Raw genomic sequence first — 27,404 nt, forward strand, 5'->3', positions numbered from 1 at the left:
CATTGAGGATTTTGAGGTCACTGGGGTTTTGCTTTGCTGCAATTATGGACCACAAATCCCAGACTGGTGGATTTCTACTTGATTGCATTGGATCCGCAGTATAAATACAGGGATCCACTTTAAATTTCCTATGCATTTTCTATTCACACATGGTTTGCGTCCGTCTCCGCAGTGTCCTCGCATCCGGTGCACCTTTTGGCTGCCAGTCCAGATGGGTCACTGCTGGCGGTGGCTTCTGCCAACTCTCAGATTGACGTATTTAACGTGAAGGAGCTGAAGGTGAGCGCAATCACTGGTATTAATGCCATTTTGCAGGAGTTAGAAGTGCTTTGTATTAACCCCTTGATGTCTCTTCCTCCAGTATGAATGCTCAGTCCCGCAATACAATTCCCCTCCTACTGCCATCAGCATCCATCCGTCCACTAATAACCTGGTGATTGCGCACGCTGATCAGATGGTAGGTTCTGCTCCGTCCCTGGACGCGATCCTCGGTGTGCGGTCATAGAATACAGCTCACAGCTCTTCTCACCCTCCCCAGGTCCTGGAGTTCAGCATTGCTAAGAAGCAGTACACAGAATGGAGTCGAAAGGTCCTGCAGTATGGTCTCCACCGTGATTGGCAGGAGCGCGATACGCCGATTACAGGCATCGCGTTTAACCCCTCGAAACCCGAACACATCCTTATGCATGATAACTATATGTTCTGTGTCCTGGACAAGTCTCTGGTAAGTAAAATTACTTCCCGAAGTCCCTGGCACCAATCTGCTTTACCGGAGAAAATCATTTTAAAATCATTATAATATATGATAAAGTGCTTGTGTGTGTACGTATACAAGTGCATCTCAATAAATTAGAATATCATCAAAAAGTTAATTTATTTCAGTAATTCAATACAAAAAGGGAAACGCATATATTATATAGAGTCATTACACACAGAGGGATCTATTCCTATATATTATATAGAGTCATTAGACACAGAGGAATCTATTCCTATATATTATATAGAGTCAGTACACACAGAGGGATCTATTTGAAGTGTTTATTTCTGTTACTGTTGATGATTATGGCTTGCAACCGATGAAAACCCAAAAGTTATATATATATATATATATATATATATATATATATATATATATATATATATATATATATATATATATATATATATATATATCTCTTCATCGTTCCTACGGGAGACCCAGACCATGGGTGTATAGCTTCTGCCTCCGGAGGACACACAAAGTACTACACTAAAAAGTGTAGCCCCTCCCTCCAAGCATATACACCCCCTGGTTAACCAAATATAGCCAGTTCAATGCTTTGTGTTCAGGAGGCACACATCCACACATGCATTCTCATCTGATTTTGATTTTTGGAAAGAGTTTGAAGAAAAGCAGGTCCAAGCCTGGACTCCCGGCATGTCCCTTCTCACCCCACTGTGTCGGCGGTGTTGTTAAGGTTGATTCCAAGGCTGGAGCCTTACATGCCGCGCTCCTTCACCATCCCTCCGGGGCTCTGGCTTGAAGTGGGAGCCAGCACGGTTCTCCCTGCTTTGCAGGAGACCGGTCTCCATCCGCAGCCCTTTCAGGACCCTGCCGGACGGAGAACTCATCCCTCAGGGACCTGGCCCTGCGTCTCACAAGCTAAGTACTGAGACGTTATTATCGGGGGGTCCCTTGTACTTTATTGTTGGGGAGAGTGTGCTGTGTATCTATTGTGACATTTCCGGCCGGTTCTCTGGTTTTTACCTGAGAACCGCGCCGATGGTGCCTGCTCGCCGGCCGCATCGTTAAATTTAGGCCCCGGCTTCGCCTGAGGCCTAGTTTCGTTTTCACTGCCCCTGCATGCCAATCATGCAGAGGGACAGTGCGGCTCCGCCCAGTGACTGTTCAGCACAGAGGAGGGACACTCCTCTCTGAGGAAATATTCCCTCCCCTGTATATCTCCTTGGCCCTCCGATCCCGCTCTTAGAGTAGGCCCCGCCCCCTCTCCTCGCTCCGGCACCATTTTATCAGCGTTCTCATGCATGTCTGCATAACCACATTGTGACAGCGATCGGCGCTGGCCATCTCTCTGGGGGTCCGGGCTGTGGGATCTGGAGGGCACAGAGATGTCTCTATGTCAAACGGTCTGGCAAGCCACAACCTCCGGTTGTGGACCTGCTTATATACACTGTTTATATACTCTGCTGGGGGTCATTCTGGCTCAGAGCCCCCACTTCAGCAGCATGTCTCACATCAGAGCAAGGCTGCAAGGCTGTACTTAATATGCACTGCATGTAAGCTCGTACTGCCTGTACTGAGCACATAACCACATTGTGATGCCTGCTCTAACATAGTGGTGCCTCAGCCTGGAGGCTCATCCCCAGTGGTCCCTCCGGCTGCTCCGGCTCCGGTGGCTGAACCCCCGGCTTGGGTAGAATCCCTCTCTCCAGGGGACAGCTGTCCCGGACACTGCTGAGCAGGCATCAGCCCCCTTCTCAGGGCGCTTCTGCTGCTACGGCTCGCTCAGCAAAGCTCACAGAGGATTCTTCATCTGGTCTCAGACCCCGTCCTCCTAAAATGGAGACGCAGGGTCCCCTTTCCTTCCTCGTCCCGCGGCTCTGGTTCACGAGCTGACTCGCAGGACGAGGAGGATGCCTTTACTGGGGGCTCGGACGCTACTCCATGTACCCCATTGATCTGTCCAAAACTGGCGCAGATGCTAATGATTTGATTGCGTCCATTATATTTGTACTGGACCTCAATCCGCCTGTATCAGGGGAGCACCCCTCTCTGGCAGAAAAGCATCAGTATACCTTGCCTAAGAGAACAAGGAGTGTGTTCCTTATCCACTCCAGTTTTTCAGGCCACTGTGACCAAGCCCAGGGCCTGTCCTGACAGACGCTTCCCAAAGCGTGGTTCTGATGACCGTTTTCCGTTTCCACCAGAGGTGGTCAAGGAGTGGGCTCATTCACCAAAGGTAGACCCTCCGGTGTCTAGACTCTCAGCCCGGAAAGTTGTATCAGTGGCTGATGGCACCTCACTTAAGGATTCCACTGTCCGCCATCTGTATATGAGGCGGCAGGGGCCTCGTTCTCCCCATCTTTTGCAGCAGTGTGGGCTTCAGAGCCATCTCTGCTTCTCTAGAGGAGATGCATTCCCTCACCAGGGACTCTATGCCCGAGATGGTTGCCTTAACTTCCAGGTCTTCAGCCTTTTCATCCTATGCCATGTCTGCCATGCTGGAGGCTCCGCACTGCGGTGGCTTCGGCCAATTCTCTCGCTATCCACGGGATCCTGTGGCTTCGAGAGTGGAAGGCAGACGCTTCTTCAAAGAAGTACCTTGCTGGGCTCCCATTTGCTGGGCCCAGGCTGTTCGGTGAACAACTGGATGAAATTATTCAGGAAGCTACTGGCGGGAAGAGTACTTCCATGCCACAAGCCAAAACCAGAAACTTGTACAGGGCAGGAACCAGTCGAGGTTTCGTTCCTTTCGTTCCTCCAACTGGTCGTCCTCTAAGCCCTCGGCCTCGTCCACTAACTCAGCCAAGGACCAAAAACCCAACTGGCGCACGAAGCCGCGTCCTCAGAAGACCGCAGGAGCTGCTGCCACTGAGGCAGCCTCCTCTTGACTATCTGGCCGCGCCAGCAACGTCCTTGGTCGGTGGTAGGCTCTCCCGCTTGGCGACATGTGGTTTCAACACGTCTCTGATCAGTGGGTGCGGGATATCATCTCCCACGGCTACAGGATAGACTTCTATCCAGCCCGCCAAACAGATGTTTTTCTGTCAACTCCCCCCTGCTCCAAGGCCGCCGCCTTCTCTCAGGCCATGGCATCCTTGCAGGCCAACGGAGTAATTGTGCCGGTTCCCGCCTGGGAACGGTTCAGAGGTTTCTACTCAAATCTCTACCTAGTCCCCTAAAGGGACGGTTCCTTCCAGCCCATCCTGGATCTCAGGCTTCTCAACAAGCATGTTCAGGTGCGGCTTTTTCGCATGGAGTCTCTGCGATCGGTCATTGCCTCAATGACCCAAGGAGATTCCTTGCATCCTCGACATCAGAGATGTCTATCTGCATGTGCCAATTGCAGTTTCGCACCAGCGTTGGCAACGTTTTGCAATCGGAGAGGAACATTTCCGATTCGTGGCTCTTCCCTTCGGGTTAGCCACGGCCCCTCGAGTATTCATCAGGGTCATGGCAGCAGTGGTTGCGGTTCTGCACCGCCAAGGGTTGGCATCCCTTTTCCTGGACGGCCTTCTAGTCAAGGCTTCATCCTGTGCAGACCGTCAGCGGAGTGCCTCGCTCACTCTCGCCACTCTAGTCCAATTCGGGTGGCTTGTCATTCTGCCCAAGTCCACTCTGACTCCGACCCAGAAGCTCACGTACCTAGGGATGTAATTCGAGACTCTGCCGGCACTTGTGAAGCTGCCTTTAGTCGAACAGCAGTCCCTCCACTAGCGGTGCGCTCTTTGCTGAGGCCCCGCCGTCATTCCATCAGGCACCTAATGCAGGTGCTGGGTCAGATGGTGGCGTCAATGGAAGCGGTTCCCTTGCCCAGTTCCATCTGCGTCCTGCAGCTGGACATTCTCCGCTGTGGGACAAGCGGACTTCCTTCTTGCACAGGTTAGTGGCTCTGTCGCCACATACCAGGGACTTCCTTAAGTGGTGGCTTCGGCCCCTCTCTCTTCAGGGACGCTCCTTCCTGGCCCCGTCCTGGGTGATCCGCACCACGGATGCCAGTCTATCCTGCTGGGGAGCGGTATATCTCTACCACAGAGCGCAGGGCACTTGGACTCCGTCCGAATCAGCCCTCTCGATCACTGTGCTGGAAATCAGAGCTGTGCTGCTAGCTCTCTTGGCCTTTCACCACCTGTTGGCGGGCAAGAACATTCGAGTCCAGTCAGACAACGCCACAGCGGTTGCCTACATTAACACCAGGGCGTGACACTCAACCGCCTGGCACTGTTGGTATCCTTCAGTGGACGGAGGATTCCAGGTCCACCACATCCGCAGTCCACAACCCAGGCGTGGAAAACTGGGAGGCAGATTGTCTCAGCCGTCAAACCGTGGACAGCGGCGAGTGGGCTCTGCATCCGGCAGTATTTCGGTTAATCTGCCGCAAGTGGGGCACTCCGGAAGTGGATCTTCTCTCCCACGATCCTCAGGCCTTTGCAGCAGACGTGCTGGTTCAAGATTGGTCCCAGTTTCGTCTGTCTTACGCGTTTCCCCCTCTAGCTCTTGCCCAGAGACCCGCGCAAGTTCAGAATGGGGGGCCGTCGGGTCATTCTCATTGCCAGACTGGCCCAGGCGAGCTTGGTACCCTGACCTGCTCCATCTGTCCGTTGAGGTGCTGTGGCATCTCCCGGACCGTCCAGACCTTCTCTCACAAGGTCCGTCTTTCCGCCAGAATTCTGCGGCTCTCAGATTGACGGCGTGGCTCTTGAGTCCTGGATCTTGACGACTTCTGGTATCCCTCCTGAAGTCATCTCCACTATGACTCGGGCTCGGAAGTATTCCTTGGCCAAAATCTATCACAGGACCTGGAGAATTTTCCTGTCCTGGTGTCGCCCTTCCGGCCATGTTTCTTGGCCTTTTTCCTTCCGACCATCCGGTCCTTTCTACAGTCTGGTCTGCAGCTAGGACTATCCCTCAATTCCCTCAAGGGACAGGTCTCTGCTCTGCCAGTGTGTTTCCAGCGGCGTATCGCCCGGCTGGCTCAGGTGCACTCCTTCATACAGGGCGCATCTCACATCATTCCGCCTTACCGGCGGCCTTTGGATCCCTGGGACCTTAATCTGGTCCTCACGGCTTCCAGAAACCCCCCTTTTGAGCCTCTTAGGGAGGTTTCTTTGTCTCGTCTTTCACAGAAAGTGGTCTTTCTAGTGGCCATAACTTCCCTCGGGAGAGTCTCTGATTTGGCTGCACTCTCCTCGGAGTCACCCCTTTTTTGGTTTTTCATCAAGACAAGGTGGTTCTCCGTCCGACTCCGGACTTCCTCCCTAAGGTGGTTTCTCCTTCCACCTTAACCAGGACATTTCCCTGCCTTCCTTTTGTCCGGCTCCTGTTCATCGCTTTGAAAAAGCGTTGCATATCCTGGATCTGGTGCGGGCGCTCCGGATCTATGTGTCTCGCACCGCTGTTCTTAGGCGGTGCACCTCTTTTTGTGCTGACCACAGGTCGGCGTAAGGGCCTCTCGGCTCTAAGCCGACCCTAGCTCGTTGGATTATGTCGGCCATTTCCGATGCCTACCAGAGTACTCAGGTGCCTCCCCCGCCGGGATCAAGGCACACTCGACCAGAGCTGTCGGTGCCTCTTGGGTTTCAGGCACCAGGCTACGGCTCAGCAGGTCTGTCAGGCTTCCACTTGGACTAGTCTGCATGCCTTTTCGAAGCACTACAAGTGCATGCTCATGCTTCGGCAGATGCGAGCTTGGGCAGACGCACCCTTCTGGCGGCTGTCGCCCATTTTTGCGAAGTTAGGTTTCGCCTACTTCTCAGTTTTTCTGTTTATTCCCACCCAGGGACTGCTTTGGAACGTCCCATGGTCTGGGTCTCCCAAAGGAACGATGAAGAAAAATAGAATTTTGTTTACTTACCGTAAATTCTTTTTCTTATAGTTCCGTATTGGGAGACCCAGCTCCCTCCCTTTTGCCTGTTGGCAGTTTCTTGTTCCGCGTGTTATCACCGGCTGTTGTCGTGGACAGAGTCTCCGGTTGTTCCAGTTCTTGCTCTATCTCTACTTGTGGGTGGCTACTCTCCTTCAGCTTTTGCACTAAACTGGCTATATTTGGTTATCCAGGGGGTGTATATGCTCGGAGGGAGGAGCTACACGTTTGAGTGCAGTACTTTGTGTGTCCTCCGGAGGCAGAAGCTATACACCCATGGTCTGGGTCTCCCATTACGGGACTATAAGAAAAAGAATTTACGGTAAGTAAACAAAATTCTCTTTTTTATGTGTGTGTGTGTGTGTGTATATATATATATACAAATTGTCTCTCCAGTAAAGGAGACAAACTCTAGCACAGCGCCACCTATTGGAAGTAGCGATCCTAAAAGTCACAAGTGGATTTTTGACAATCCTTTGCAATATGACTCAGGATATATAAGCCAGATCAGAATCCCAATTTGCATATATATATATACACACACACACACACACACACACACATAAAAAAGAGAATTTTGTTTACTTACCGTAAATTCTTTTTCTTATAGTTTTTTTTATTATTGTTATTTTTTAATTTTGAACCTGTGGTTTGATATTTTTGTTGCATTACTATCTTTCTCCAGCCTCTACCAGATGATAAAACTGCCCTGGTCAATCAGAAGTCGCTGAAGCAGCTGTCGGAAAGTGCGAGGAGAGGTCATGCTCATGCCTTTAAAATAACCAGAAAATTTCAGGTAGGATATTATTGATCCTTAATCTTAAAAACTTTTGAAAATGCTCTGCTTTGTGATGCATTGACCTGGGTTGGCGCTCACCATCTCTCCCCCTCCACTTTTATTGAAATAAAACTTCCTTGTTTTAGAATGAAAAGTTGTACAACTTTTTCTAATATACTTTGTGCCTAAATTCCTCAATATGGAGATTTCTACTCGTGCAGGTCTCTATACTGGAAACCTGCAAAGTTCATAATAGTGTTCACATCTAGTATCCAGACTAGACATTATTTATTTTTTTAAATTATTATTATTATTATTATAGTGCGATTTATTCCATGGCGCTTTACAAGTGAAAGAGGGTATACATAAAAACAAGTACAACAATCATTAACAGTACAAAACAGACTGGTATAGGAGGAGAGAGGACCCTGCCCGCGAGGGCTCACAGTCTACAGGGAATGGGTGATGGTACAATAGGTGAGGACAGAGCTGGTTGCGCAGTGGTCTACTGGACTGAGGGCTATTGTAGGTTGTAGGCTTGTTGGAAGAGGTGGGTCTTGAGGTTTCTCTTGAAGCTTTCCACGGTAGGGAAGAGTCTGATATGCTGGGATAGAGCGTTCCAGAGTATGTGGGAGGCACGGGAGAAATCTTGTACGCGATTGTGGGAAGAGGAGATGAGAGGAGTAGAGAAGGAGATCTTGTGAGGATCTGAGGTTGCGTGCAGGTAGGTACCGGGAGACTAGGTCACAGATGTAGGGAGGAGATAGGTTGTGGATGGCTTTGTATGTCATGGTTAATGTTTTGAACTGGAGTCATTGGGCGATGGGAAGCCAGTGAAGGGATTGGCAGAGTGGCGCGGCTGGGGAATAGCGAGGGGAGAGGTGGATTGAGCGGGCCACAGAGTTTAGGATAGATTGGAGGGGTGCAAGAGTGTTGGAAGGGAGGCCAGAGAGCAGGAGGTTGCAGTAGTCTAGGCGGGAGATGATGAGGGCATGCACTAATGTTTTTGCTGATTCTTGGTTAAGGAAAGCACGGATCCGGGAGATATTTTTGAGTTGTAGTCGGCATGAGGTGAAGAGGGCTTGGATGTGTGGCTTGAAGGATAGAGCAGAGTCGAGGGTTACTCCAAGGCAACGAGCTTGTGAGACTGGGGATAGTGAGCAGCCATCAAGTTTGATGGAAAGGCTTCTTGGAGGAGATGAGGGAGGAGGAAAGACCATAAACTCTGTTTCTTCGGCGCTCCATTGGGAGACCCAGACGATTGGGTGTATAGCACTGCCTCCGGAGGCCACACAAAGCATTACACTAAAAAGTGTAAGGCCCCTCCCCTTCTGGCTATACACCCCCAGTGGGATCACTGGCTCACCAGTTTTCTGCTTTGTGCGAAGGAGGTCAGACATCCACGCATAGCTCCACTGTTTAGTCAGCAGCAGCTGCTGACTATGTCGGATGGAAGAAAAGAGGGCCCATACTAGGGCCCCCAGCATGCTCCCTTCTCACCCCACTTGCGGTTTGTAAGGTTGAGGTACCCATTGCGGGTACGGAGGCGGGAGCCCACATGCTGTTTTCCTTCCCCATCCCCCTGAGGGGCTCTGAGGAAGTGGGATCTTACCGGCCTCCAAGCCCTGAGGCCGGGCTCCGTCCACAGACCCATTGAACCTGCTGGATAAGGAGCCGGGGTACCGTTCAGGGACAAGGCCCTGCAACATTCAGGTACTCTGTGTCCCCCTATGGACTGGCCGCGCACACTCCAGACTTGCTGGGTGTGCTAGTGCGCCGGGGACAGTAGCGCTGCGCGCTGGGGTTTGAGTCACTGCAGCTTGGCTGAGTGACTTTATGTGTTGGGAACTACCGCGCCGGCCGCTCCGGGAGCGGCGGCGCGGCTGGGACTTGTAGTGCGCCGGGGACTTAGCGCCGACCGTGCTTTTACGACGGCGGCGCTTATAAATCTAGTCCCCGGCTTTTGCGGCCTAGCTCCGCTTCGTTCCCGCCCCCTCCCTGTCAATCAGGGAAGGGGACAGGCGTTGTGCAATCGTCAGCGCCGAGGGCTGGAGCCTTATTTACATGCTCCAGCCCTCTCACTGGGCACAGTGGGACGCAGGTTTCCCGCTTTTTGTCTGAGCACACCCAGGGCCCGCCCCCCCCTCCACAGGACGCCGGCAGCCATTCCTACATGCAGTCTGGCTGGGGAACGGACACAGGCTCTGGGAGACCCAGACAAGGGATTTCTGGCGACCACACACCCGCGTTAAGCGGGCGGTAAGCAGCACATTCGTGCTGGCCCCACTAGTGCCACAGTGTTATTTGGTGTACTTTTTCCTGTACCAGATATATCTATATATATTGCACTGTAAGGTCGCTTCTTGGCTGTATACCCCTATTGCTCTGAGGAGACGACAACATGTCATCTGCAAAACGCAAGGGTGCCAAGACACAGGCTGTGAACGCTGCTTGTGCTGCTTGTGGGGCTAATCTACCGGCAGGTTACAATGACCCCCATTGTGTGCAATGTTCGGTCCCTGTGCCACTTCGTCAGCCGGAGCCTATGGTGGTAGTGGCCCAGGCAGAGTCGCCGGTGAACCCTGTCCCGGTGACGGGGACAGAGTTTGCTGTTTTCGCTGACAGGATGTCTGTCACTATGACAAAAATCCTAGAGACCTTGCAGGCCAGGCCAGTTACTCAGTCCATGGACACTGCTGCGGCAATGTTCCCCGGTCCCCCTCAGTTGGAGTTAATCAGTGCTTCAAGGGGGTCCCAGGCATCTCAGCCTGACGGCTCTGATTCAGATGACAGTCCCAGGCAGCCTAAGCGTGCTCGCTGGGAGAGACCCCCCACGTCATCACGCGGATCAGGGTCTCAGCGAGAAGAGTCTCTACATGATGAGACAGAGGAGGGTGATCAGGAGTCTAATCCTGAAACCGCACTCAATCTGGATACTCCTGATGGTGACGCCATGGTAAATGACCTTATAGCGGCCATCAATAGACTGTTGAATATTTCTCCCCCAGCCCCTTCTGCAGAGGAGGCAGCTGCACAGCAGGAGAAGTTCCATTTCAGGTATCCCAAGCCTAAACTGAGTACTTTTCTGGACCACGCTGACTTCAGAGAATCAGTCCAGAAACACCAGGCTTATCCAGACAAGCGTTTCTCCAAACGTCTTAAGGATACACGTTATCCCTTTCCCCCTGACGTGGTCAAACGCTGGACCCAGTGTCCAAAGGTGGATCCCCCAATCTCCAGGCTTGCAGCTAGATCCATAGTTGCAGTGGAAGATGGGGCTTCACTTAAAGATGCCAATGACAGACAGATGGACCTTTGGTTAAAGTCTGTCTATGAAGCTATTGGCGCGTCGTTTGCTCCAGCATTCGCGGCCGTGTGGGCACTCCAAGCTATTTCAGCTGGCCTGGCACAGGTGGACTCTATCATATGTCCAGCAGTGCCGCGAGTAGCGTCCCTAACCTCGCAAATGTCTGCGTTTGCAACTTACGCTATCAACGCTGTCCTGGACTCTACAAGCCGTACCTCAATTGCGTCTGCCAACTCTGTTGTCTTGCGCAGAGCCTTGTGGTTAAAGGAATGGAAAGCGGATTCTGCTTCCAAAAAATGTTTAACCAGCTTGCCGCTATCTGTAGATAGACTGTTTGGTGAACAATTGGCTGAAATCATTAAGCAATCCAAGGGTAAGGACTCCTCCTTACCCCAGCCCAGATCAAGCAAACCTCAACAGAGGAAGTGGCAGTCGAGGTTTCGGTCCTTTCGAGGCTCCAGCAAGACCCATTTCTCCTCGTCCAAAGGGACTCAGAAGGAGCAAAGGAGCTCAGATTCCTGGCGGGCTCAGTCACGCCCCAAGAAAGCAACCGGAGGAACCGCTTCCAAGGCGGCTGCCTCATGACTTTCGGCCTCAGCCCTCCGCATCCTCGGTCGGTGGCAGGCTCTCCCGCTTTTGCGACACTTGGCTGCCACAGGTCAAAGACCGGTGGGTAGCAGACATTTTGTCTCACGGGTACAGGATAGAATTCAGTTCTCGTCCTCCGCCTCGGTTCTTCAGAACCTCCCCACATCCCGACCGAGCAGATGCCCTTCTGCAGGCGGTGTGCTCACTAAAAGCAGAAGGAGTGGTGATCCCTGTTCCTCTGCAGGAACAAGGGCAAGGTTTTTACTCCAATCTCTTCGTGGTTCCAAAAAAGGACGGCTCGTTCCGTCCTGTTCTGGACCTAAAGCTGCTCAACAAGCATGTGAACGCCAGGCGGTTCCGGATGGAATCCCTCCGCTCTGTCATTGCCTCAATGTCTCAAGGAGATTTCCTTGCATCAATAGACATCAAAGATGCTTATCTCCACGTGCCGATTGCTACAGAGCACCAACGTTTCCTACGTTTCGTGATAGGAGACGACCATCTCCAGTTCGTAGCTCTGCCATTTGGTCTGGCGACAGCCCCACGGGTTTTCACCAAGGTCATGGCGGCAGTGGTAGCAGTCTTGCATTCTCAGGGTCATTCGGTGATCCCTTACTTAGACGATCTACTTGTCAAAGCACCCTCTCAAGAGGCATGCCAACACAGCCTGAATGTTGCGCTGGAGACTCTCCAGACTTTCGGGTGGATCATCAACTTTTCAAAGTCAAACCTGGCACCGACTCAATCACTAACGTATCTTGGCATGGAGTTTCATACTCTCTCAGCGATAGTGAAGCTTCCGCTGGACAAGCAGCGGTCTCTACGGACAGGGGTGCAGTCTCTCCTTCAGGGTCAGTCGCACCCCTTAAGGCGCCTCATGCACTTCCTAGGGAAGATGGTGGCAGCAATGGAGGCAGTCCCGTTCGCGCAGTTTCATCTGCGTCCACTTCAATGGGACATTCTCCGCCAGTGGGACGGGAAGACAACTTCCCTAGACAGGAAAGTCTCCTTTTCTCAGACGGCCAAGGATTCTCTGCTATGGTGGCTCCTTCCCACCTCATTAACGCAGGGAAGATCATTCCTGCCCCCATCCTGGGCAGTGGTCACGACAGACGCGAGTCTGTCAGGGTGGGGAGCAGTTTTTCTCCACCACAGGGCTCAAGGGACGTGGACTCAGCAGGAGTCCACCCTTCAGATCAATGTTCTGGAAATCAGGGCAGTGTATCTTGCCCTATTAGCCTTCCAGCAGTGGCTGGAAGGAAAGCAGATCCGAATTCAGTCGGACAACTCCACAGCGGTGGCATACATCAACCACCAAGGAGGGACACGCAGTCGGCAAGCCTTCCAGGAAGTCAGGCGAATTCTCATGTGGGTAGAGGAAAGAGCTTCCACCATATCAGCAGTTCACATCCCGGGCGTAGAAAACTGGGAAGCAGACTTCCTCAGTCGCCAGGGCATGGACGCAGGGGAATGGTCCCTTCACCCGGACGTGTTTCAGGAAATCTGCCGCCGCTGGGGGGTGCCGGACGTCGACCTAATGGCGTCTCGGCACAACAACAAGGTCCCGACCTTCATAGCGCGGTCTCGCGATCAAAGAGCTCTGGCGGCAGACGCCTTAGTGCAAGATTGGTCGCAGTTCCGGCTCCCTTATGTGTTTCCACCTCTGGCACTCTTGCCCAGAGTGTTACGCAAGATCAGATCCGATTGCCGCGTCATACTAGTCGCCCCAGACTGGCCGAGGAGGTCGTGGTACCCGGATCTGTGGCATCTCACGGTCGGCCAACCGTGGGCACTACCAGACCGTCCAGACTTACTGTCCCAAGGGCCGTTTTTCCATCGGAATTCTGCGGCCCTGAACCTGACTGTGTGGCCATTGAGTCCTGGATCCTAGCGTCTTCAGGATTATCCCAAGGGGTCGTTGCCACCATGAGACAGGCTAGGAAGTCCACTTCTGCTAAGATCTACCACAGAACGTGGAAGATTTTCTTATCCTGGTGCTCTGCACAAGGAGTATCTCCCTGGCCATTCGCGTTACCTGTCTTTCTTTCCTTCCTACAATCTGGGTTGGAAAAGGGCTTGTCGCTCGGCTCCCTTAAAGGGCAAGTCTCGGCACTATCCGTGTTTTTTCAGAAGCGTCTAGCACGACTTTCTCAGGTGCGCACGTTCCTGCAGGGGGTTTGTCATATCGTACCTCCGTACAGGCGGCCGTTAGATCCGTGGGATCTAAACAAGGTCCTTGTTACTCTCCAGAAGCCGCCCTTCGAGCCTCTGAGGGATGTGTCACTTTCTCGACTCTCACAGAAAGTGGCCTTTCTGGTAGCGGTCACGTCTCTTCGGAGAGTGTCTGAACTAGCAACGCTGTCATCCAAAGCTCCTTTCCTGGTGTTCCACCAGGACAAGGTAGTGCTGCGTCCCATTCAGGAGTTTCTCCCTAAGGTGGTATCCTCTTTTCATCTTAATCAGGATATCTCCTTGCCTTCCTTTTATCCGCATGCAGTTCATCGGTATGAAAAGGATTTACATTTGTTGGATCTGGTGAGAGCACTCAGAATCTACATTTCCCGCACGGCGCCCCTGCGCCGCTCGGATGCACTCTTTGTCCTTGTCGCTGGTAAGCGCAAAGGGTCGCAGGCTTCCAAAGCCACCCTGGCTCGATGGATCAAAGAACCAATTCTTGAAGCCTACCGTTCTGCTGGGCTTCCGGTTCCATCAGGGCTGAAGGCCCATTCTACCAGAGCCGTAGGTGCGTCCTGGGCATTACGACACCAGGCTACGGCTCAACAGGTGTGCCAGGCAGCTACCTGGTCGAGTCTGCACACTTTCACCAAACATTATCAGGTGCATACCTATGCTTCGGCGGACGCCAGCCTAGGTAGAAGAGTCCTGCAGGCGGCAGTTGCCTCCCCGTAGGGGAGGGCTGTCTTTGCAGCTCTAACATGAGGTATTTCTTTACCCACCCAGGGACAGCTTTTGGACGTCCCAATCGTCTGGGTCTCCCAATGGAGCGCCGAAGAAGAAGGGAATTTTGTTACTTACCGTAAATTCCTTTTCTTCGGCGCTCCATTGGGAGACCCAGACGATTGGGTGTATAGCACTGCCTCCGGAGGCCACACAAAGCATTACACTAAAAAGTGTAAGGCCCCTCCCCTTCTGGCTATACACCCCCCGTGGATCACTGGCTCACCAGTTTTCTGCTTTGTGCGAAGGAGGTCAGACATCCACGCATAGCTCCACTGTTTAGTCAGCAGCAGCTGCTGACTATGTCGGATGGAAGAAAAGAGGGCCCATACTAGGGCCCCCAGCATGCTCCCTTCTCACCCCACTTTTGTCGGGTGTTTGTTAAGGTTGAGGTACCCATTGCGGGTACGGAGGCTGGAGCCCACATGCTGTTTTCCTTCCCCATCCCCCCTCAGGGCTCTGGGCGAAGTGGGATCTTACAGGTCTCCAGGCACTGAGACCGGGCTCCATCCACAGACCCAGAGAACCTGCTGGATATGGAGCTGAGTATCGTCAGGGACAGGCCCTGCTACATTAAGGTACTCTGTGTCCCCGGGCAAGCGCGCACACACACACCAGCATTGCTGGGAGTGTTAGTGCGCCGGGGGCAACAGCGCGGAGCGCTCGTGCTATTATTCACTACAGCTTGCTGAGTGACTTTATGTATTGGGAACTGCCGCGCCGGCCGCTGCTGGGTGTTTTTTACATTGTGGCGTGGCTGGGACTTGTGGTGCGCCGGGGACTTCCGCGCTGGCCGTGCACATGGACGGCCGCGCTTATTACTCGAGTCCCCGGCTTTGCGGCCTAGTTTTCGTTTCGTTCCCGCCTCCAGCCCTGCCAGTCAGGGGTGAGGCGGGACGCTGTACAGACAGTCAGCGCCGAGGGCTGGAGTCTGCTTTGCATTCTCCAGCCCCCTTCACTGGACACAGTGGGACGCCAGTTTCCCGCTCTTGTCTGGGGCACGCCCACGGCCCGCCCCTCGTCACACGAGCTGGAGAAGGACGCCGGCAGCCATTCCTGCACGCCGTCCGAGCTGGGGAACGGAGACATGCTCTGGGCAACCACTCACAGGGCTCTGGCGACCACACACCCGCGTTATAGGCGGGCGGTAAGCAGCACCTGAAGTGCTGACCCCACTAAATACCGAAGTGTCCATTTGTATTTTATGCTTGTATGCTATACACTGCACTGTACGGTCGCTATCTTTGGCTATATGCCCTCCTAGATGGCGAGATAACAGCAGCAAAAAAGCAAGGGTGCTAAGGCACAGTTTTTCTAGGCTGCTTGTATTGCATGTGCTGAAGTGTTCATTTGTACTTATGCTTGTATGCTATACATTGCACTGTACGGTCGCTACTCTTGGCTATATTCTCCTAGAGGGCTGGACAACAGCAGCAAAAAAGCAAAGGTGCTAAGGCACAGGCTTTATAGGCTGCTTGTATTGCATGTGCTGCAGTGTTCATTTGTACTTATGCTTGTATGCTATACACTGCACTGTACGGTCGCTACTCTTGGCTATATTCTCCTAGATGGCTGGACAACAGCAGCAAAAAAGCATGGGCGCCAAGGCACAGGCTTTATAGGCTGCTTGTATTGCATGTGCTGAAGAGTTTATGCTTGTATGCTATACATTGCATAGATGGCTAGAATACAGCAGCAAAAAAGCAACACAGGCTTTCTATGCTGCTTTTCCTGCATGTGATACTGTTCCACCGGCAGGTTCCACTGACCCCCATTGTGTGCAATGCTCCCCTGTAGCACTTGGTCAGCCGGGGTCTCTACTAGAGGTGGCCAAGGGAACCACCTGTGAACCCTGTCCAGGGACAGGGACGGAGTTGCAGTTTCGGCTGATAGATTGTCATGGGATAGAGACTTTGCAGTCCAGACAGGCCATGGGCAATCTTGATTAATGAATGCTCCCTGGCCACCCTCATTTGGAACATAATCAGTGCTCCGGGGGGGTCCCAGGCATTCCAGGGTGAAGGCTCTGACACGGACGACAGTCCCAGACAGCCTAAGCTAGCTCGCTGGGTGCGGCACTCGGCTTCATCACTGGTCAGGGTCCCAGCAGGAGGACTCTCTGTATGATGAGGCAGACGTGGCTGATCAGGGCTTTGGTCCTGACACCGCTCTCAATCCGGATACACCGGATGGTGACGCCATAGTGAATGATCTTATAGCGTCCATCAATGGAATGTTGGATATTTCTCCCTCAGCTCCTCCAGTGGAGGAGTCAGCTTTACAACAGGAGAAATCCTTTTTCAGTATCTCATGCGTATATTGCGTATTTTTCTGGCCACGCTGACTTCAGAGAAGCAGTTCAGAAACACCACGCTTACCAGATAAGCGTTTTCTCCAAACGTATTAAGGATACACGTTATCCCTTCCCCCTGACGTGGTAAAGCGCTGGACCCAGGGTCCAAAGGTGGATCCCCCAATCTCCAGGCTTGCGGCTAGATCCATAGTTGCAGTGGAGATGGGACTTCACTTAAAGATGCCATTGACAGACAGATGGACCTCTGGTTGAAATCTGTCTGTGAAGCTATCGGCGTGTCGGTTGCTCCGGCATTCGCAGCCGTATGGGCACTCTAAGCTATTTCAGCTGGTCTTGCGCAGCTGGTCTTGAGCACATGTACATCTGTGCCGCAGGTGGTGTCCTTAACCTCGCAATGTCTGCATTGCGACTTACCCTAGTAATGCTGTCCTGGGGGGACAGTCGAGGTTTCGGTCCTTCCCAGGCTCGGGCAGGTCCCGATTGTCCTCGTCCAAAAGGGCTCAAAAGGCTCAGAGGGGCTCAAATTCCGGCCGGGCTCAATCACGCCCAAGGAAGGCTGCAGGAGGAACCGCTACCAAGGCGGTCTCCTCATGACTTCAGCTCTCTCTCTCCGCATCCGCGGTTGGTGGCAGACTCTCCCGCTTGGCGACATTTAGCTGCCGCAGGTCACAGACCGGTGGGTGAGAGACATTGTGTCTCACGTGTACAGGATAGAGCTCTGTTCTCGTCCTCCGGCTCGATTCTTCAGAACTCCCCCCCCCCCCACCGAGCCGATGCTCTTCTGCAGGCAGAAGGAGTGGTAATCCCTGTTCCTCTTCAGGAACAAGACACGGTTTTTTCCTCCAATCTGATTGGGGTGCCAAAAAAGGGTGGCTCTTTCCGTTCCGTTCTGGACCTAAAACTGCTCACCAAGCACGTGAAGGCCAGGCGGTTCCGGATGTAACCCTCCGCTCCGTCATTGCCTCAATGTCTCAAGGAGATTTCCTAGCATCAATAGACATCAGGATGCTTATCTCCACGTGCCGATTGCTCCAGAGCACCAGCGTTTGCTACGCTTCGTTATTGAAGACGAGCATCTTCAGTGCGTAGCCCTGCCCTTCGGTCTGGCGACAGCCCTACGGGTTTTCACCAAGTTCAGGGCAGCAGTGGGAGCAGTCCTGCACTCTCAGGGTCACTCTGTGATCCTTACTGGGACTGAACGGGGCGCTGGAGACTCTCCAGAGTTTCGGGTGGATCATCAACTTTTCAAGGTTACATCGGGCACCGACCCAATCGCTGACATATCTGGGCATGGAGTTTCACACTCCCTCAGCGATAGTGAAGCTTCCGCTGGACAAGCAGCGTTCACTACAGACGGGGGTGCAGTCTCTCCTTCAAGGCCAGTCACACCCCTTAAGACGCCTCATGCAGAGGCAGTCGCTTTCGCGCAGTTTCATCTGCGTCCACTTCAATGGGACATGCTTTGCCAATGGGTTGGGGAGTCGACGTCCCTAGACAGGAACGTTTCCCTTCTCAGACGGTCAAGGACTCTCTTCAGAGGAGTCCATCCTTCAGATCAATGTTCTGGAAATCTGGGCAGTGTATCTTGCCCTGCAAGCCTTCCAGCAGTGGCTGGAAGGAAAACAGATCCGAATTCAGTCGGACAATTCCACAGCGGTGGCAGACATCGCCCACCAAGGCGGAACACGCATCGCCAAGCCTACCAGGCAATCCGGCGGATTCTGATGTGGGTGGGGGGACAGAGCATCCACCATATCCGCAGTTCACATCCCGGGCGTAGAAAATTGGGAAGCAGACTTCCTCAGTCGCCTGGGCATGGACGCAGGGGAATGGCCTCTGCACCCAGAATGGTGTCAGGAAATCTGTAGCCGCTGGGGGATGCCGGACGTCGACCTAATGGCGTCTCGGCACAACAACAAGGTCCCGATTTTCATGGCGCGGTCTCACGAGCAAAGAGCTCTGGCGGCAGGCGCCCTAGTTCAGGATTGGTCGCAGTTCCAGCTACCCTATGTGTTTCCACCTCTGGCACTGTTGCCCAGAGTGCTACGCAAGCTCAGCTCCGCTTGCCGCCGCGCCATCCTCGTCGTCCCAGACTGGCCGAGGAGGTCGTGGTTCCCGGATCTGTGGCATCTCACGGTCGGCCAACCGTGGGCACTCTCAGACCGGCCAGACTTACTGTCCCAAGGGCCGTTTTTTCCACTGAATTCTACGGCCCTGATCCTGACTGTGTGGCCATCGAGTCCGAGATCCTAGCGTCTTCAGGATTATCTCATGACGTCATTGCCACCATGAGACGGGCTAGGAAGCCGACGTCTGCCAAGATCTACCACAAGACGTGGAAGTTATTCTTATCTTGGTGCTCTACTTCGGGAGTGTCTCCCTGGCCTTTTGCATTGTCTCCTTTTTCCTCCCTTCCTGCATCTGGATTGGGAAAAGGTTTGTCGCTCGGCTCCCTTAAAGGACAAGTCGCAGCGCTGTCGGTATTCTTTCAGAAGCGCCTAGTACGACTTCCTCAGGTACGCACGTTCCTGCAGGGGGGTTATCACATTGTCCCTCCGTACAAGAGGCCGTCAGACCCATGGGATCTGCACAGGGTATTAATTGCTCTCCAGGAGCCGCCCTTCGAGCCTCTGAGGGATGTTTTCACTTTTCTCGACTTTCACAGAATGTGGCCTTTCTGGTAGCGGTCACGTCTCTTCGGAGAGTGTCCGAACTAGCAGCGCGGTCATCCAAAGCTCCTTTCCTAGTGTTCCACCAGGACAAGGTAGTGCTGCGCCCCATTCAGGAGTTTCTCCCGAAGGTGGTATCCTCTTTTCATCTTAATCAGGATATCTCCTTGCCTTCCTTTTATCCGCATGCAGTTCATCGGTATGAAAAGGATTTACATTTGTTGGATCTGGTGAGAGCACTCAGAATCTACATTTCCCGCACGGCGCCCCTGCGCCGCTCGGATGCACTCTTTGTCCTTGTCGCTGGTAAGCGCAAAGGGTCGCAGGCTTCCAAAGCCACCCTGGCTCGATGGATCAAAGAACCAATTCTTGAAGCCTACCGTTCTGCTGGGCTTCCGGTTCCATCAGGGCTGAAGGCCCATTCTACCAGAGCCGTGGGTGCGTCCTGGGCATTACGACACCAGGCTACGGCTCAACAGGTGTGCCAGGCAGCTACCTGGTCGAGTCTGCACACTTGCACCAAACATTATCAGGTGCATACCTATGCTTCGGCGGACGCCAGCCTAGGTAGAAGAGTCCTGCAGGCGGCAGTTGCCTCCCCGTAGGGGAGGGCTGTCTTTGCAGCTCTAACATGAGGTATTTCTTTACCCACCCAGGGACAGCTTTTGGACGTCCCAATCGTCTGGGTCTCCCAATGGAGCGCCGAAGAAGAAGGGAATTTTGTTACTTACCGTAAATTCCTTTTCTTCTAGCTCCTATTGGGAGACCCAGCACCCGCCCTGTTGTCCTTCGGGATTTTTGGTTGTTTTTCGGGTACACATGTTGTTCATGTTGAATGGTTTTCAGTTCTCCGATGTTACTTCAGAGTGAATTTGTTTAAACCAGTTATTGGCTTTCCTCCTTCTTGCTTTTGCACTAAAACTGGTGAGCCAGTGATCCCACTGGGGGTGTATAGCCAGAAGGGGAGGGGCCTTACACTTTTTAGTGTAATGCTTTGTGTGGCCTCCGGAGGCAGTACTATACACCCAATCGTCTGGGTCTCCCAATAGTTGCTAGAAGAAAAGGAATTTACGGTAAGTAACAAAATTCCCTTCTTCTTCTAGCTCCTATTGGGAGACCCAGCACCCGCCCTGTTGTCCTTCGGGATTTTTGGTTGTTTTTCGGGTACACATGTTGTTCATGTTGAATGGTTTTCAGTTCTCCGATGTTACTTCGGAGTGAATTTGTTTAAACCAGTTCTTGGCTTTCCTCCTTCTTGCTTTTGCACTAAAACTGGTGAGCCAGTGATCCCACTGGGGGTGTATAGCCAGAAGGGGAGGGGCCTTACACTTTTTAGTGTAATGCTTTGTGTGGCCTCCGGAGGCAGTGCTATACACCCAATCGTCTGGGTCTCCCAATAGGAGCTAGAAGAAAAGGAATTTACGGTAAGTAACAAAATTCCCTTCTTTGTCCATGTTAAGCTTTAGGAATCGTGCAGCGAAGAAGGATGAAATAGCAGACACATTGTGGATTTTTGGTTGTTAGGTAATGTCCGGTTCAGAGAGGTAGATCTGTGTCATCGGCATAGAGATGATACTGGAAGCCATGGGACTCTATGAGCTGTCCCAGGCCGAAGGTGTAGATGGAGAACAGCAGGGGTCCAAGAATTGAGCCCTGGGGGACACCGACAGATAGGCGGCGAGATGAGGAAGTGGTGTGAGAATGGGAGACGCTGAAAGTTCGGTCGGTTAGGTATGAAGAAATCCAAGATAGGGCCAAGTCTGTGATGCCCAGAGAGGAGAGAATCTGTAGTAGGAGGGAATGGTCTACTGTGTCAAAGGCAGAGGACAGGTCCAGGAGGAGGAGGATAGAGTAGTGTAGAGGGCAGAGGACAGGTCCAGGAGGAGGAGGATAGAGTAGTGTAGAGGGCAGAGGACAGGTCCAGGAGGAGGAGGATAGAGTAGTGTAGAGGACAGGTCCAGGAGGAGGAGGATAGAGTAGTGTAGAGGGCAGAGGACAGGTCCAGGAGGAGGAGGATAGAGTAGTGTAGAGGACAGGTCCAGGAGGAGGAGGATAGAGTAGTGTAGAGGACAGGTCCAGGAGGAGGAGGATAGAGTAGTGTAGAGGGCAGAGGACAGGTCCAGGAGGAGGAGGATAGAGTAGTGTAGAGGACAGGTCCAGGAGGAGGAGGATAGAGTAGTGTAGAGGGCAGAGGACAGGTCCAGGAGGAGGAGGACAGAGTAGTGTAGAAGGCAGAGAACAGGTCCAGGAGGAGGAGGACAGAGCAGTGTCGCTTGGCTTTGTTGGTTGGTAGGTCATTGGTGACTTTGGTTAGGCCAGTTTCAGTAGAGTGATGAGGTCGGAAGCCAGATTGTCGCTGGTCAAAGGAGGAGCATGAGGAGAGGTGTGAGGACAATTCAAGATGGACATGCTGTTCCAGTACTTTGAGTAATACAATAAATATATACACAGTATATATGTATGTGTGTATTTTTTTTTTCCTTTTAACTGATCTTTTTGTTTTCTTCTATCTCTCCCGTTTCAATTATTAACCCTTGGGGTTGTCGGACCCTCTGCAGCCTTTACTCTTCATGGACTTGTTGGACGATGGGGAGTTGGTGCTGGTTGAGAGACCCCTCACCGACATCATCACTCGGCTGCCCCCACCTATGAAACAGAAGAAGTTTGCAACGTAAAGCTGCGTCCACATTTTCCTATACAGATTTATTATATATTCTTTTATCAAAATGAGGAGCTCCGAGGGCCGAAGATTGGACTCGCGTTTAATGGACGGGCATATGGCTCCGCTCAGAAGACCAGGACTGGACTGTGTATAACAAACTGCACCAGAGGGTTTTTTAGAAGGTCTATTTCCCCTATTAAATATCTACATGTGCCCTTTCTTTGGTTCTTGATTGTTTTTTTTTTTTTATATATATATATATTTTTTTATATAGATATTTTTTTTTATATATATTATTTTTTTTTATCAGTTCAAGCATTAAAATATTTGGGGGAACATAAATCAATGAAGAGGGTGAAAACTGTGTAAGGGAGGAGGGGAGCTTCAGGGTTAACGATGCAGAGGAAATGATACCCAAACGTGATATTGGTGAAACGCGTGGGGTCTCGCCTAATATTTTTTGATTTGGTGACGAGGTGACGTTGGGGCAGCCAATGAACGGGACCTCGATCACGTCCATACGGTCAGTCGGCTCGCCGGGGTCAGCGCACTTAGCAACCACTAATTGTTCGTAAAACTCCCTCATTATTTATTTACAGCAGTCATTTCACGCTGGGTTCTTCATTAAGACTGCCGGCTGCCGTTTCCCTTCACAGACCGGAATAATGGCTTCTTACATGGTGATTCGTAGGAGCAAATGTCCAGGAGAGGAACCGACATTGGGCGCTATTTATGGGAAAATAATCAAAGGTGACCCCCGGGATAGAGAACAACCCATAAGGGATTGAATAGATGATGGCCATTGAATTTTGTCTATTTGTCCACCTTAGCTTACTTAAAGGGAATCCGTCACCAGGTTTTTGCCACCTAATCTGAGAGCAACATAATATAGAGACAGAGACCCTGATTCCAGCGATGTGTCACTTACTGAGCTGCTGCTGCAGTTTTTTATAAAATCACGGTTTAATCAGCAGTAGGTTATCATTACAGGACTACTTGGTGTTCTGCAGGTAGTCCAGCATATTCATGAGATCTGCAGCAGAGAAAACATTGATTATCAAAATGACAGCACACAGCTCAGTAAGGGGCACATTGCTGGAATCAGGGTGATGTGTCACTTACTGGGCTGCTGCTGCAGTTTTTGTAAAATTACAGTTTAATCAGCAGTAGATTATCATTACAGGACTACTTAGCATGCTGCAAGTTGTCCATCATATTTATTAGATCTGCAGCAGAGAAAACATTGGTTATCAAAATGACAGCACACAGCTCAGTAAGGGGCACATTGCTCGAATCAGGGTGATGTGTCACTTACTGGGCTGCTGCTGCAGTTTTTATAAAATCACGGTTTAATCAGCAGTAGATTATCATTACAGGACTGCTTGGTGTTCTGCAGGGAGTCCAGCATATTCGTGAGATCTGCAGCAGAGAAAACATTGATTTTATCAAAATGACAGCACACAGCTCAGTAAGGGGCACATCGCTGGAATCGGGGTATTTTTTTTTTCGCAGACGCATATACTTGTACTGTCAAATTTGCTCCGAGCATTGGATAAAATCGGATGTGTCTCCACGATTTTCTATGGGGCTCTGGGTTCTCGAAAAATCACGTAAATGTGAGTGGCCCCATAGAAGGGTGCAAGTGCTGTCCGGGAAAACCACAGATCACCCTCCTATGCAAAAATTGGATTTGTGAATGAGCCCTAAACCTGAGAAAACAATGGCGCTGTTGCTTCTTGGTTCGAAGGAAGATAATATATAATTTCTTTGTCGCTCCATTGGGAGACCCAGACAATTGGGTGTATAGGCTATGCCTCCGGAGGCCGCACAAAGTATTACACTCAAAAGTGTTAAGCCCCTCCCCTTCTGCCTATACACCCCCCGTGCTCCCACGGGCTCCTCAGTTTTTTGCTTTGTGCGAAGGTGGTCAGACACGCACGCACAGCTCCACAGATTGGTCAGCAGCAGCTGCTGACCATGTCGGATGGAAGAAAAGTGGGCCCATATAGAGCCCCCAGCATGCTCCCTTCTCACCCCACTCTTGTCGGTGGTGTAAGGTTGAGGTATCCATTGCGGGTACGGAGGCTGGAGCCCACATGCTGTTTTCCTTCCCCATCCCCCTCAGGGCTCTGGGTGAAGTGGGATCCTATCGGTCTCCAGGCACTGAGACTGTGCTTCATCCACAACTCCTGTGGAGCCTGCTGGATAGGAGCCGGGTATCGTTCAGGGACATGGCCCTGCTACTTGGAGGTACTCTGTATCCCTGTGGGGACAGCGCACAGCAACACTCCAGCTTTGCTGGGTGTGCTAGTGCACCGGGGACCACGGCGCTGACCGGGTTAATATGTGCCATTACACACTCAGCGTTGCTGAGTGTGTTTATGTATAGGGACTGCCGCACTGACCGCCGCGGCCATGGAAACACTGCGGCGCGGCTGGGACTTGTAGTGCGCCGGGGACTTTCACGCTGGCCGCGCTTTTACGGCGGCCGCGTTTATTACTAGAGTCCCCGGCTTTTTGCGGCCTAGTTTCCTTTCCTCCCGCCCACAGCCCTGACAGGCAGGGGAAGGGCGGGACGCTGCACAGAACGAGCAGCACTGAGGGCTGGAGCATGCTTTGCATACTCCACCCCTCTCACTGTGCACAGTGCGGGCACCAGTTCCCGCTCTTTCTGGGTCACGCCCACGGCTCCCTCCTCTCCTCAGGACGCCGGCAGCCATTCCTGTCAGCTCCTCGGACGCTGCAGAGGGGGACAAAGTCTGGGAGACTCAGGCAGGGACTCTGGTGGCCTCACAACCGCTTTAGGCGGGTGGTAAGCAGCACCTGTGGTGCTAGCCCCATTGTGCAGTAGTGTAACATTATATGTTTATGGTATATATGTTTTACACTGTATGGTGCACAGTTGATTTCTGGCTATATACCCTATTGTGTTACTCAGGGAAGATAATAGCATGGCGCCCACGAAAGGCAGGGGTGCCAAAACACAGGCTTATTATGTTGCCTGCGCCGCATGTACGACCCCGCTACCGGCAGGTTCCACTGACCCTCATTGTGTGCACTGTTCGGCCCCTGTGGCACTTACTCAGCCGGAGCCTCTGCTAAGAGGGGCCCAGGGGGAGCCACCTGCTAACACTGTTCAGGTGACGGGGACGGAGTTTGCAAAACTCTCTGAGACTATGGCTAAGATACTAGAAGCCTTGCAGTCCAGGCCGGTATCTCAGCACAGGGACTCTGTTGAATCTTTGTTCCCTGGCCCCCCTCAGTTGGACCAACAATGTCCCCCCGGGGTATCTCATGGATCCCAGGCTGAGGGTTCTGACACAGACCCCAGCCCCAGACCGACTAAGCGAGCTCGCTTAGATTTTCCCTCGACATCATCATATTGTGCAGGGTCTCAGAGGGGGGAATCTCTGGTTGATGATGCGGAGACAGCTGATCAGGATTCTGATCCTGAGGCCGCTCTCAATCTTGATACTCCGGACGGGGACGCCATAGTGAACGACCTTATTGCGTCCATCAATCGTATGTTGGATATTTCTCCCTCAGCTCCTCCGGCGGAGGAGTCAGCTTCTCAGCAGGAGAAATTCCGTTTCAGGTTTCCCAAGCGTACACCGAGTATGTTTCTGGACCACTCTGATTTCAGAGAGGCAGTCCAGAATCACCATGCTTGTCCAGATAAGCGTTTTTCTAAGCGCCTTAAGGATACACGTTATCCTTTCTTCAGCGCTCTATTGGGAGACCCAGACGATTGGGGTATAGCTACTGCCCTCCGGAGGCCACACAAAGCACTACACTAAAAAGTGCAAGGCCCCTCCCCTTCTGGCTATACCCCCCCGTGGTGTCACGGGTTCTCCAGTTTTCAAGCTTTGTGCGAAGGAGGTCAGACATCCATGCATAGCTCCACAGATTTTAGTCAGCAGTAGCTGCTGACTATTTCGGATGGAAGAAAAGAGGGCCCATATAGGGCCCCCAGCATGCTCCCTTCTCACCCGTTGATGGTGTTGTAAGGTTGAGGTACCTATTGCTGGTACGGAGGCTGGAGCCCACATGCTGCTTTCCTTCCACATCCCCCTGAGGGGCTCTGTGGAAGTGGGATCCTGCCGGCCTCAAAGCTCTGACGCCGGGCTCCATCCACAGACCCATTTGAACCTGCTGGATACGGAGCTGGAGTACCGTTCAGGGACATGGCCCTGCACCATTACAGGTACTCTGTGTCCCCGTACACACAGGCACAGCACACTCCAGACTTGCTGGGTGTGCTAGTGCGCCGGGGACAGTAATGGGTTACAGTCACTGCAGCTTTGCTGAGTGACTTTGTGTTTTGGGAACTACCGCGCCGGACGCTCCGGGAGCGGCGGCGCGGCTGGGACTTGTAGTTCGCCGGGGGACTGGGCGCCGACCGCGCTTTTACGGCGGCGGCGCTTATAAATCCAGTCCCCGGCTTCTGCGGCCTAGTGCCGCTTCGTTCCCGCCCCCTCCCTGTCACTCAGGGAAGGGGACAGGCGCTGAGCAATCAGCAGCGACGAGGGCTGGAGCCTTATTTACATGCTCCAGCCCTCTCACTGCACACTGTCGGACGCCGGATTCCCGCTCTGCCTTGGGGGCACGCCCACGGCCCGCCCCTCCTCACATGAGCTGGGGAAGAAGCCGGCAGCCATTACTGCAGTCCGAACTCGGACTTTCAGCAACCAGGCAGGACGGTGGCGATCATACACCCGCTTATAGGCGGGCGGTAAGCGGCACACATAGTGCTGACCACATATAACTGCAGTGTGTACATGTGTTGTTTTTAACTGCATAGGTCGCTATATGCCCGCTTGGGGAGCGACACATCAGCAGCAGGAAAGCAGGTGTGCTAAGGCACAGGCTTTCTAGGCTGCTTGTATTGCACGACTGAGGTGTTCATTTGTGTTTATGCTTATGTGCTATACATTGCACTGTACAGTCGCTAGTCTTAGCTATATTCTCCTGGAATGGCTAGACTACAGCAGCAGAAAACCAAGGGTGCTGGGGCACAGGTTTTTTTCTATGCTGCTTGTATTGCATGGGCTGCAGTGTGCATTTGTACGTGTGCTTGTATGCTATACATTGCACTGTATGGTCACTCTTCTGGGCCATATTCCCCTAGATGACTAGTCTACAGCAGCAGAAGAGCTGGGGTGCCAGGGCACAGGCTTCTATGCTGCTTGTATTGCATGTGCTGCAGTGTTCATTCGTACTTGTGCTTGTATGCTATACATTGCACTGTAGGGTCACTCTTGGCTATATTCCCCTAGATGACTAGTATACAGCAGCAGAAGAGCAGGGGTGCCAGGGCACAGGCTTCTATGCTGCTTGTATTGCTTGTGCTGCAGTGGTCATTTGTACTTTATGCCTGTATGCTATACATTGCACTGTACGGTCACCAATCTTGGCTATATACTTCTAGATAGCTAGTCGGCAGCGGCAAAAAAGCAACACAGATTTTCAGTGCTGTTTTTACTACATGGGATGCTGTTCATGACACCGTCCCATTGTGTGCATCCTCCCCTGTAGCACGTCGTC

General features: G+C 52.4%; 2 protein-coding genes across 2 annotated transcripts in view; one reads left to right on the plus strand and one right to left on the minus strand.

Annotated features, from left to right (window-relative positions):
- Positions 1-22,070, plus strand: part of UTP4 (UTP4 small subunit processome component) — a 480,982-nt gene extending 458,912 nt beyond the window's left edge. Inside the window, exons 13-17 of the mRNA XM_075326019.1 lie at positions 173-279; positions 362-457; positions 539-724; positions 7,270-7,380; positions 21,757-22,070. Of these exons, the coding sequence (XP_075182134.1) occupies positions 173-279; positions 362-457; positions 539-724; positions 7,270-7,380; positions 21,757-21,873 (617 nt within the window). The 3' untranslated portion in view covers positions 21,874-22,070. The remainder of the gene's footprint in view (positions 1-172; positions 280-361; positions 458-538; positions 725-7,269; positions 7,381-21,756) is intronic.
- The window catches only part of PSMD7 (proteasome 26S subunit, non-ATPase 7), a 627,368-nt gene that overhangs the window by 47,686 nt on the left and 552,278 nt on the right, over positions 1-27,404 (minus strand). The gene's annotated exons all lie outside the window — the stretch shown is intronic.

This window comes from Anomaloglossus baeobatrachus, chromosome 10, assembly GCF_048569485.1.
Source record: "Anomaloglossus baeobatrachus isolate aAnoBae1 chromosome 10, aAnoBae1.hap1, whole genome shotgun sequence".
Taxonomy (NCBI): Eukaryota; Metazoa; Chordata; class Amphibia; order Anura; family Aromobatidae; genus Anomaloglossus; species Anomaloglossus baeobatrachus.